Here is a 12,665-nt window from a genome sequence, read left to right on the forward strand (position 1 = left end):
GGCTTCAGTGAGCAGATGGAGACGAACGCCCACCAAGGCTTTCAAACATCAAACTTCATATTAGAGGTAGTATGGATAAGAGGTTAATTTAATCCTACTGTATTTCACATATAGTAGAAGTGGCTTTGAGAGTCGTTTATTAAAATGTAATTTTTATAGTGCTCAAAAACTTGCTTTACTTCCATGAGCTATTTTCAAGTCGAGCATATAAGCAAAACACATATTTAAAGACTAAAGATATTCCATAGACATATTAAATACTAAAGTTGTGAATTTAAGCAATAGGTTACCAGAAAATCAATGTAGCTCAATCTCTGTGGTGCTACCCCAACCCAAATCACAAACTTCTTACAGACTTGGGGAACACATATAAAACAGTGATCTAACCTTAAAAGGTAAATAAAATATGTTAAATCTTCTACACTTCCCTGCATCTGTCCTTCTTTCACTACAGGATAGAGATACAGAGCCTTTGTTTTGCAGCAGAAAAAAAAGACAGTGGTTAAAGAAAATAGGAAAATAAGAAAACAGGAAAATATTTCATCTTATGTGGAGCCCAGAACACTGAATTCTCCTCCTCTGAATGGAGTACAATTGTCAAAACAGAAAAACACAAATTGCACCATGATGCAGCACAGTTGATATCAACTGTAAATACCTTCCTTCCACATTTACTGCAAGTTTTCTCCGAGGACAAGGTTAGGACAGACCTTTAGAGATGACCACAACCAGACGTAACCCTTCCTTCTTGCCAGAAAGACTATAGACTCAAACTCCACAAAGCAAGATACCTGCATAATGCATCCTCCCTTTTTCCATGCTACTCAGAAAGTTAGATCCATCTCCTTTTGTTCTCACTAGTTCCATCTATCTCCATGGTTACGTGATCCATCAACAATTTTGTGGTCTCACGTGCAAACTAAAGCAGGAGTGACAATTCACCCTAAGGTTTTATTTTTTGTATTATACACACACAACAGGATTCAAAAATTGATGATTCACAGAGTGAGCCACAGCCACTTATTCTTTTTTTTTTTGGCAGAAGGTAGGCTTATGTGTTCAGGTAGTTTTGCTTTTTGTTTCCCAAAAATATAAAGCTTGAGTGTTAAAATTAGTAATATCTTTAAAAGCTGGTCAGAAAACTGTACTACTGAATGAGGACAGGGAAAAAGTAGGCAAATACATGCATGAGAAGCGTAACACTTTATTGAAAGCAAAATTACGCAAACAAAGTTAGAAATCCATGCTGATTTATTTATTTATTTATTTTTCCTATTTCTTAGGAGCAAATATTTTCTGACTGACTTTTTCATTTTTGCTTAACATTTCTCCCTTGGGTCATTTCACTTCTCTCTCACAGCCCCACTATATTACTCAGCTTCCTCAGAAGAACAAAAACATAGCGGTGAATTCATGACACAGAAAAATACTACCACTGCTGATTCACATGGAGTCCATTTATTCAATTCTGTGTGGGAAAAGAGAACATCAAGTTTAGAGACTGACATCTTCAGAAGCAGCCACAAACCCACCTGAAACAGCAGTGTAAGAGTAAGAGTACAGAGTAAGAGTAAGAGTACATTCACTGTTCATGTTCAATCTGCATCATATCTGCCTTGAGTACAGAGCTAAGAAATGCAGGTATACAAGACTACTTCAAGTTAGCATTTCAACTACCAAAGGAAAAACAGTTGCACAGTGCTAAATCTTGATGTTGAAGAAGCAATGCATTTGTATCACCAGGAAATGTCCTTTGGATTTCTTTTTGGTGTGCAACTGGAAACTGCTGAAACCTGTACAAGTGTCAGAGGTGGGCAACCAGCAAGTTGCACGTGCAGATACACACAGGGTTAGGGCAAGTTCAATTGTTTAATTGGAAGAAATAGCCTCATCTGCACTTGTGATCTTTGCTTAACATTCCCATGGAAGCTAAACTGATTACAAGAAAGAATAAGGGGAAAACAGTTCATGTTTTTGGTTTTCTGTTGTTTTCATGAGGGAAAATGATGATATTGAGTCCTCACCTGGAACCTGATGGTTCTGTCAGGTAGGTAAGAACAAGAAAAGCAAGCACTATGAAACCAACCAAATTGCATTGGGTTTTTTAGAAAGTTTCTCGGTATCACAACTTTGAAGCCTGCATGATAATACAAATACTAACTAATTCCTGTGGTGTCCTTGATTTAAGAAAAATGCACAGATCATGATTCCCTGTTCCATTAAATACTTCAGTTCAATTCAACCTGCAATTCTGGATTTCTTTCCAAACCAAGCACAGAAAACAATTCAGAGCCAAGAGGGTATATCAAAGATAAGAAAAACTGGCTTGCATCTATTGCACATTCTGGTATATAAAGGAAAATTCAATAGCTTCTTTCAGTTTGCATTTTTTTTCTTTAAGTTTCAGTAGAGCCTATAAGAAGGGGCATTAAGAGCACAATCTTGACAGCACTATGAACTAAAGATAGCCAATTAAGATATCAAACTCAGATTTCAGTACAGCATTAACTATACAGCCTTAAGTAATATTCCCATGCTGTAGACTTATGAGATGAACACATTCACAACCTTTAGAAATAATTAAACATGTTCCCTTCTACCTTAGGCTAAGTTGTGGTGTTGTTAAATACAGCAATAAGACAACTGTAGAGAGAGCTCCATAATGCACTTGCATTATTTTTCAGTAAGACAAGCTTTATCCCTGCAGTACTTCCATCAGCATGTCAATTTTAAGGAGGTCAAATTCCCTGCTTTCTCTTGGTCAATTCGTTGCTGGGATGCTGGTTAAGTTGCAAAGACAAAAGATTTTAATTATTTTTTTTAACTGTGTTGCAGGCATAAAACATTTTAAAAAAAAAAAAGCTGCATGAAATACAAGCGTGCTTGAAGTAATAACATGAACTGGGGAATGGAAATAAACATTATGGTATTCCTGGTTTCACTGCTCTGCAGCAAGAGTAGCACTGTGACCTCATGACTTCAGTTTCCATTTGTGGGCATAAACAGGAGTGGGAAAGTATGAATACCCAGGGAAGAACAATTAATTCCCTTTTTAAAAAAATCTCTAATGCCATGCTTGATTCTCAATGAATTGACAACTTGCCAGTTGGAAAGACTAGAAAACTTCCATCTTTGACCAAGATGAACAGTCCTCAAAATGAAATAGATGAAGTGATATGTATTATAGTTACTTCTTCAGATGTTCTCTGAAGATCTCAAAAAATAAACAAGGAAGAGAGGGAGATCAGGAAGCATCCTCAATTGTGCAGCTGCTGATCTTGCACCTCAGGAAACTGCAGGAAAGAGGGGAAACTACACCATACCTTAAAAAGGTGAAAGATGAACTGGATGTGAAATATAAAGCCCAAAAGGGAAAGGACAGCAATAACAAGAGGTAAAAAGAATACATTAGAAGTGTTGGGAAGAAGAATCCAATCCTGTTCTTCAGTCTTCAAGTTGCAGGCCAAAAATGAGAGGAACAATTCCCCCAGTATAGACTCATCCACAGGGCCATCCTTTACGAAGAGTAAACCTCATCTAGAAGGAAAATGTCATTTCTTTCGTTAGGCAATGATTTTAGTTTCGGTAGACCAATCTAAAATCTTTTTCTACAACGTTATCTGACAACAGATCCATTACCACTGTTTCCAACACTCAGAAGCACATGATGATCTTTGATAATTGCTGAACAGGAAATCAAAACACATCAAACAGCTTGCAATTTCCTCAAGTGAGTTTCAGATCATCTGCAAAGCAAAACAAACAGACTTCTCTAAGAAAATTACCTGCATGGTTCCCTGTTGTCAGGAAAGGAGAAGCTTGGCATCACACAGGCCAACCTGACATAAAAAGTGTTTTCCACAAGGAGAATGGAAAATTATGCAGTCAACAAAAACTTTAGAAACTAATTATAAGTCTAGATATTACAATTAAATTCTTTATTAAGAAAATTGGGAAGGAAGACTGGCAGATGATATCCTTTAAGTTTTTTTCAACTTCAAAGAATGTTTCACAGTCTAGACAAAAGCTCACCTATGCTTTTACTCACAGCGTTTTCAAAATTCATGCAGTTCTTTAAAGTGTGCACTTAACCAAGTGAAATACTTTGTTAAAGAAAGATGTTTAACACATCAATCCCAGCAGCCTGGAACTTGCCAGAAGCCTAGTAATATCTGTCATCTTCTGTGTACTCTAATGAGAGGGGAAAAAAAAAAAGCAAAAGATGAACAAAAAAAGCATTAGAAGCTTCCAAGGCATGCGTACAAATAAAAGCTGTCCTAAGAACAAATTCTAAGGATCTTGTGGTTTGTAAAGCCTTGCAGATATCTGACTCTCAGACTTCCAGTTCTTTAAAATTCAATTGCTGAGACATTCTGAAGTTTTTATACTGCTTAATCCTGAGCTACTTGTACCGCCTGTAGCAGCGGGCCTAGGGGTTCATGTTTCCAGAAATGTGTTTTAGCAAGAAAAGTTTTAATTATTCTAAGTGTTCTGACAATCTTTTTTTTTTCTTGCAACTCTGGAAGGCATCATCAGAATCTTACCATGTCGCTTTCATCCTGGATAACAAATATCCAAAATGTGTTAAAAACAGCACATGGACAGAAAAGGTAATTTGTGCTGAAAAGCTCAATGAAGTACAAAGAGCAACAAGCGTTCTGAAAGATGATAGATATCATAACAAATTCAAAACTAATATATAATTGCTAAGAAAAAACTCATTTCTGCTCTTCAGTAAACAGGTATTAAATGGGATTACTATTAAGTAATTGCAACACATTAAGACCCGTTGCACACTGTGTGTTCACACAACACCCAGAGGCTGGGTTTTACTGCAGAAGAGAATGTATATTTGATAATAGTTGTAGAATTTAAAATGAAAATTAAAACTCAGCTTACTGTCCCAGCTAACAAGAAATTCTTATTTTCTTTATTGAAATTTTGTATTATATTTATACCATCCAAAACACTTTGTCATCAGATAACACACACAACAAATGAAGACCTTCCTCCACACAGATTGTCCAAAAGGTTTTGGGTAGTTTGCATAACTAGCAACTACCATGCAGTAGTGCTGCTGTCTGCTCCTCTGTCCATTTAAGAGTCACACAAAATCTGGAAAGGCTTAAAAGAACATCGCTGATAAAATTCTGATTTAGTTCTTGCAAAACTAAAACAAAAAATGCACTGTATGGCCAGGGAACGCAGTGGTTCCAACCCAGAGCCAGAAACCCACCAACTGGTCCATCTGCTAGAGGGACCACTATATAAATGGCAGCAATCAAGCCTGTTTGGGCCCATTTTTGATCTTTCAGTTGTGATTAGGAAACAACTATTCTTTCCCGACAGTTTAAGCATTCATTCATAAAAATACACGTTTTAACATATTTGTATAGAAATTTGCCAAGAGTTTCTGTTTTAACACCAATTAAAGAGCAGAAGAACGTGCAGAACATCATTTTTAACTTTCCATAAATAGCGAAACTCCTCATCAAACCAAAGAACCACTGCCTATCCCAAGAAGTGTTTTTGTCCAAAACACTACCCGGTTACAGTAGTTTTGATGAACAAATTATAGCTCCTGTAAGATGAAGATTTCTGGAAGTACATTACAAAAAACATAACTTTACATGGATTTGGGCAGATTTTACAGGGGAAAAAGGTAATGATCAGTGAAGTAAAAATCACAGTGTGTTACACACAAGGAGTCTTAACAATGTTTCTATGGTGCATAAAATTTAAACAGAGTTCCCCATGGACATCTTGACCTCTTGTAAGGTGGGTAAACATTACTTCTTTTTTCTACACTATGCCCTCACCCATAGGAAAAGCCTGGGAAACATTTCTGCAATCACAGCACATTTAAAATACACACGAGACCTATTGTTTTCATGTGACAAAAAGGAGTCCTAGTAACCTTAAGAGGTGCTTGTTGAGACACTGGCTGCAACAAACACGCACTCTAACATCTGCAAACATAACCAGAAGCACTACAGAATTAGAATTACGGAAGGTATCATGTTGAAGAATGTTGTATTTTGATGTTCTGTGTTACCTTTTTAGCACCTTATACCTCCTTTTTTTCTTGGTTTGTTAGCATTAGCAAAGTGATCAACTATTCCTACAGTTAGAAACTATACTTTAAACATCTTTTGCTCTGACCTACTCAGAACAGCACAGAAACATATTTCCTAGTAAAGAAAAGAGAAGCACACCATCAGGTAACGAAGAAATAAACTAAATCTAACATACTGACACTTGGTCAAGTGAGACCATATCTCGTCCCACACTGCTTCTTGCCTTGCATTTCTGTCCCATAGGAATTTAAAGATTGAAATCAATACTTTTCACGACACAGCAAGAGTAAAATCTGGATTTATTTTCTGTACAACACAAACCTTAAAATTCCATATTTGTAAAGCATTGCCAGCAAATTTCAGCTGATTTCTGTTAGTGTCTTTTCCCAAGCGATTTCAGTGATTACCATTCTGCCAATGGAGCAATGGAAGAGGCAGATGAAATCACTTTACTCTGTAGAAGCTCATACAGTGTAATTAACAAAATATCAAGATTATAAAAAGGAAACACAGAAAATAAAAACAAAGTGAAAACTATAGGATCTTGATGGAAAAAGAAATCAAGAATTTTTGGGGTACCAGCTAAAAACATGAATGCAGTATTACAGATGTGGCCCACATCAAACTGGAAACAAAAATCCAAATTTACCTACTCAGAGATCAAGAAAAGATGCCTATTTAATAGGTTGGTGAACACAATCTCTCCTGGATGCAGTACACTCACTGCACCCACTGGAGTGACTCTGTCTGCCACACGACTCTTTTTTTCTCTGCTGACCCAGAAGAGTACCATACCCACTTTATTACATTGTATTTTGCGTTGTACAAATGTCCATCCTTCAAATAACCTAGGATGCTAGATGGACTCCTTGCAGGTTTGCATCTTCACCATCAGTATGGAAGAGGGTTCTGACTTCTTTTTTTTTTTTTAACGGTAGGGTTTATTTACTTACCCAAGACAAGTCAAACATCAGGAAGAATGACAGCATGAGATTTATTGGTTGTCTGGCAGCTAAAGCATTGTTTCAAATACATGGATTCATACTACTTGAGGAAAGTGCACACGTCTGACTCTTCCCTCATCAAGGCATCATTCAACTACGTCAAAGATCATGCTAAAAAGGACAGATGCAGATCTCCTATTGACACAGTAGTAGAAGCACAAAGCCCAAACTTTTGGGTGAAGAAATGTGAAAAGATACATAGAGTAAAATAATGGCTGTCCATGCTCCCCCTTTCCTCCACAAGTTTCCTCTGTTGCTCCACTAGCCAGCTCAGCTCTCACTAATTAGGTCTTTGGTGCTCCACTCCCTCCGCCTACCACGTTTCCCAGACTTTCCAAAGCCACCTGCAGCAACAAGGGAGCCGTGGGATTTCTGACAGCGTGAGCCTCCCTACAATCACTTACTTTTGGATAAGAATCTTTCCTGCTACACTGAAGTGATAGGAAGAAAAATAGATATTTTCCACCTTCTTTGTAGCTGGCAGAAGATGAAAATAAGTCATCTAAAAATATAAAGGAAGACTTGGAACTTATAATAGTGGTCTGGTGGAAAGAAGCCATAAAGATGAGTTCTCTGAAGCAAATGACACATAGAAGAATACAGATAGCTACTAAAGCTCTAAAATAAAATTAAACCTGAAGGGTTTTTTTGATGCTGATCTCGGCATAGCTAAGTAAGATCAAGAAAGCGCATTTTTAGGAACTGACCAGAGCACCAGACTGCTGGAAGCTCCTTTCAACATACTGGGAAACTTTTTAAGAAGTGCATGAAAACAAATAAATAACATGGAAGCTGCCTGGGATGGGAGACGATCTCATTGCTTTCTTGAAGCCTTTAATTCAGATATGATTAATTCCTACACATTCCCATTCAAATAATTTTGAACTACTCACTTCTGCCTTAAAAAAGTACCCAAAATGTCTCTCAGTTTTAAAGGATTCCAATTCCAGGTTAAACACTTTGGCACACAAAAAGTCCAGTAACAAAAAATACACAGCTCCCATGGGACGATGTTATTTCTAGAACCTATTGCTTCAAGTTTACAATCTAAAGAGATTCCGTACAGAGCTGTACCATCTGTATACTTTACAAACAGGAGAAGTATTTTAGCATGTGTATTTTTACTTACACAGAACTTCATAAATTAGCCTAAATTCAAAGAAAACTGTAAACAAAATATCAGAAGATGTATTCCTAAAGAAAGCGATGATTGACAAGATATTTTATTTCCAACTCCATGTTAAAGCTTTTAATGAAGAATTATGGAAATTCCACAAAATATAATCATGTTAAGTACAGCAGAACTTTGTAACAGCTGCTCTGTACAAGTTCAGAACAATGTAGGAGTGGGAAGAGCAAAAAGTTCAGCAATGCATTTCGTTCCTGGCTCAGATGAGTTGGAATAGCTAATTCTCCAGTGCTAACTTCTGGAGTCTGATTAGTTTCACAGATGACTATCTACTCATGCAGGAGTCATCTAATACGGTTTCTCACACTATGCTAGAGAGGTAATGGTCAGAAATCTACTTTTTGAGACAACACTAAACTTGTTTGATATTTTTATTCCATTTTTACTCCAATATTACTAACACTGTTTCATTCTGTTATCCTACTGATTTTCATAGATCAAACACAAAAATGCTACATGACCATACATTAACCCAGCACAATTTGCTTTTCTGTCTACTTGGAAGAGCTCGTCAAAAAAGTAATTATAATCTCAAATGCATAAACTACTGCAGAAAGCAGAATCACTGCTCAGCTCCGAAGTCACAGTGTGGCAGAAAAGCAATGCAGAGTGAAGTATACTTTTAGTTTATGTCTGGTTACCCTATTTTCTGTAACTTGCTCTGAGGCAGCTTTAAAAGAAGTACATTCTAATTTATGGAAGTAACCAACTGACATTTAACTGCTTCAGTGAAACGGAGCACAGATCACATCTCCTCACATCTTGATCCAATGTGTGCAACGAGCAACATCCACTTACTTCCCTCCTCAGCTGCCCCCAGATTCAAAACTGGTACACACGTTCAGCAAATCACAGATCTCCTTATGGTGACAAAAAGGTCAGATTTTGCTTGTAATGCCCCTGAAGGAGTTAAGAAGTCTTACAAAGCCTTATGAAATGTTTTATATGTCTACAAAAACAAACTCTCATTAAGCCACTCTTTGTCGATGGCCACAAATTTCTCCATCCTAGCCACCGATTCTCCAGTTTATTTTTATCTTGCTCTTACTGAAACACAACTGGATGTGAGGAATGCATGTTATTTACCAAGAAGTTGCTGTCTTGCACAATCTTTGTTCCTACATGTCCCAATACAGACAAATTACAAACATGGAAGTCCAGACTTTGAAATACAAAAACGAACAGAACCAACATTCCCAAGCTCTTTCTGTCCATACAGCACTTCTCAGGTTCTGTCTTTAACTTAACCTTACTTACATTTATTTTGATCAGATAGCAGAGATCCCTGCTTTCCTTTAATAGACAAATTCATTTTAATCTTCTACTAATCTCCAGTATGGTGACATATTCCAATCACAGGTCCTCAAAAGTCCATGCACTCACCTCAGTCTTTTTCGATTAATTTGCTGGAAAAAAAATTTTCTTTTCCTCTGCAGAACTACAAATAAAGGATCTGGTTGTACAGAACTGCAATTTCAATATGATTTCAGGCAGTTTAGTGCAGATACTCATCAATGTGACATGCTAACTGGCATGCTAATCCTCTTCATCTACCTTTTTCCTGTCATTTTAAAAGCACTTCTCATATTCAGTGTTAAATGTGCCTGAATCACCTTCTACATCATAAATGAAATCACCACATATCACTGTTCACATGCTGTTTCTGAGACTTCAAGGAAAGCAGGAGGCATATAGAGAGTCAAGACACACATTCTTATTGCAGGATTTACCATTAAATATATTCCTTAACTGCTATCCACCTTGCATCTTACTGATTATGTTATGGGTTTGTAATGCCAGTTAAATATGCTTTTATTTCAATAAGGGAGGAGAAGCCCTGATCTTGCCAAATCAGAATCCCAAAAAAAGCAGGATCTGCTTCTAAACATCAAAAATAGTCTAATAAACATTAAGTGGTGTCATTTTAAATGACTTAAAGATTTAAAGAACTAGCCTTCATATCTGAACATAAGATGTTAGCTTATGTCAAAAATACAAAACCAAACAGCCTTTGATGTGACTGATTAAACAACTTTTGTCTCTGGTATTACTAATGGAAAGAGTAAATGGGCTGCAATATAATGTACAATAATTCAGTTACATACTAGTAAACATTTCATAGAGATCAGAGCCCTAAAGTTTCAGTTCATGCTGAATGATTTTATAGACAAATAAATATGAGCTTAAATGCCAAATAAACATCCACTGCTAACAGGGTACCCTGGGACTATTTGGTGAGCCATTACACACAGTGGCCCATGGCTATTGCCACGGAGGTACAAATAAGCATAAAACATGAAGTCAAATGCTGTCTTCCACTAAGGTACAAGTCTCTTGCATTCACTTTTGCAGGGTAAGTGGGATAAATTCAGAAAACTAATTGGTGAACTCAAGACAGTCTCATATTAGGAAGGATTTCCAAGCAAACTTCCCCAGGATCACCTGCGATGAAAACAAACTGTATTCTATGAAATACTTCTTGAGATTAGCAAAACAGTTTCTAGAAGTAAATACTTCAAAACCAACTGTGAGCAGACTTCCTATATTTTCATCATATACCAAAAATACTTTGCTGTGTTCTATACCTAGAGTAACATCTGAGACCTGTAAATACTAATAGGAAAACCAGGAATGTTTTATTTATATTAAGCCTGGACAAAAAAAGGAAATTACAATTTCCATAATCATCAAGAAAGGAAAGTGGCAGCTTTATTGACCGGGATGTTTACTTACCTGAAGTTTGAAATGCTGTACAATGTAACACATAGCATGCAAAATTTAAGCAGAGTTTAGCCTCTTTATTTAGTCTAACATAAGTGGGAAAACCTATCAACAGCAATGACAAGCATATCAACCAACTCAAATGCTGGAGATGTAAGCTGTATATAGTATAGCTCCTCAGCAAGTTACAACAGCTTACCTTTACAGAAATAAAAAAAAGCAACTTTCATTTGCAACGTTCCAACATTTTGCTCCCTCCCCAGATAAGTGATTATATTTACAATGAACACTTTCAAAAGTTGAGCTCTGAAAAGGTGCAGGAAGGGAAGAAATCAGCTTTTAGTAGCGAAAACTGGGGAATTTCAGTATTGGGAGTGGAACGTACATCCCAAGTTTTACTTTCAAGGGCTAAGCTGCAACTGCTAATACAACTGCTAATACAACCAGGACTTCGCAGCCAGGACAACTGAATTTAATACAGTAGCAAGCACTACACAATAAACTGTTCAGAACACCGGCCCATCTCACCTGCCTTAAGCATACGAACATGTTGCTACATTTTTAAATGGTGTTTTTACTAAAATAAACTAAATGAGACTTTGGGAAGAGATATCAAGGAATGGCAAGCAGATGGAGAGCCTAGCTGACACATAACAATAGCTGGTGAAATATTACTCTTATTTTCTGTAATAAACACCAAGATCAAAACATTATGCAAGTTAAATTTCCTTGAAAGGTTCCCAGCAGGAGTTTTCCTTTTTGTTTGTGCAGTACGCGATTTCCTCTCACCCACAAAAAACATACCAAGAATGTGCATGTGCCACTAACACTAAGCAGCACTTCCTTAATCACTCATTTCCAACAATTTATGGATGATCAGTGGCAAAAAACGAGCAAAAATAATGAAAGCATGCAATGAAAGCTCATTGAGACAAACCTGTTTGGACTTCCTACTCATTTCTGTGTGTCTTTAAGATGAGGGTCTGATACAAATTAGCCACTGGGAAAAAAGTCATCTGGTCATAAAATACAGTACAGGGTCACTTTTATGTAAGTTTGCCAAAAGGGACATAAACCAGGACAATTTCAAACTGTGACACAGGATAGAAGTATATTAAAAAAATCTTTGTTCCTCCTCCATTGTGCTGTCATGTTGCTCAGCTTTATAGACATTCTGAGCACCAGCTCTGGCCTCTTCGCTTCCACCTGGTCTACCTAATTAATTAAGCAAGGAAGTTACCTCAAATTTTTGTACTATTTGGTTTTATTATCATGCACTACTTTGATGTTCCAGGAGTTAACCTCTTAATCCAAAGACTCTGTGTGTTGTGTTCTGAACATTTTGGGATGTCTGGATAATTTGGATAATTGGTCAGGATGTTGCTGTCGCTCATGTTAAACTTTATGCCGTGACTTCGAGTTCAAAGATCAGTATTAAGGTAAAATACTTCATAAAGCCTTTTTAAAACTCTGCACTCCTGATTACGCAATACCCAGTTATACCAGTTTCTCACAGTGGTAAATCGCACTTCTGTATTTTCTTACAAGGAAATTACTCCTAAACATCTTTATCTTTGTCATCTTCAAACAAATACAAATTTCAGTTGAAGTTACATCAAGAGAAAGCACATTTTAAGGTCAAGGAAGGTACAGCAATTATCTCTTCAAAAATGC

General features: G+C 36.8%; 1 protein-coding gene across 2 annotated transcripts in view; it reads right to left on the reverse strand.

Moving 5' to 3' along the window:
• LMBR1 (limb development membrane protein 1) overlaps positions 1-12,665 on the reverse strand; it is a 60,206-nt gene that overhangs the window by 20,775 nt on the left and 26,766 nt on the right. Inside the window, exon 1 of one of the 2 annotated variants that reach the window (XM_031553848.1) lies at positions 792-875. The exons of the other annotated variant lie outside the window; for it this stretch is intronic. Within the exon in view, the coding sequence (XP_031409708.1) occupies positions 792-797 (6 nt within the window). The 5' untranslated portion in view covers positions 798-875. Of the gene's footprint in view, positions 1-791; positions 876-12,665 lie in introns of those variants that run through there. 2 annotated transcript variants of the gene reach the window in all.

Source organism: Meleagris gallopavo, chromosome 6, assembly GCF_000146605.3.
Source record: "Meleagris gallopavo isolate NT-WF06-2002-E0010 breed Aviagen turkey brand Nicholas breeding stock chromosome 6, Turkey_5.1, whole genome shotgun sequence".
In the NCBI taxonomy this organism is placed as follows: domain Eukaryota; kingdom Metazoa; phylum Chordata; class Aves; order Galliformes; family Phasianidae; genus Meleagris; species Meleagris gallopavo.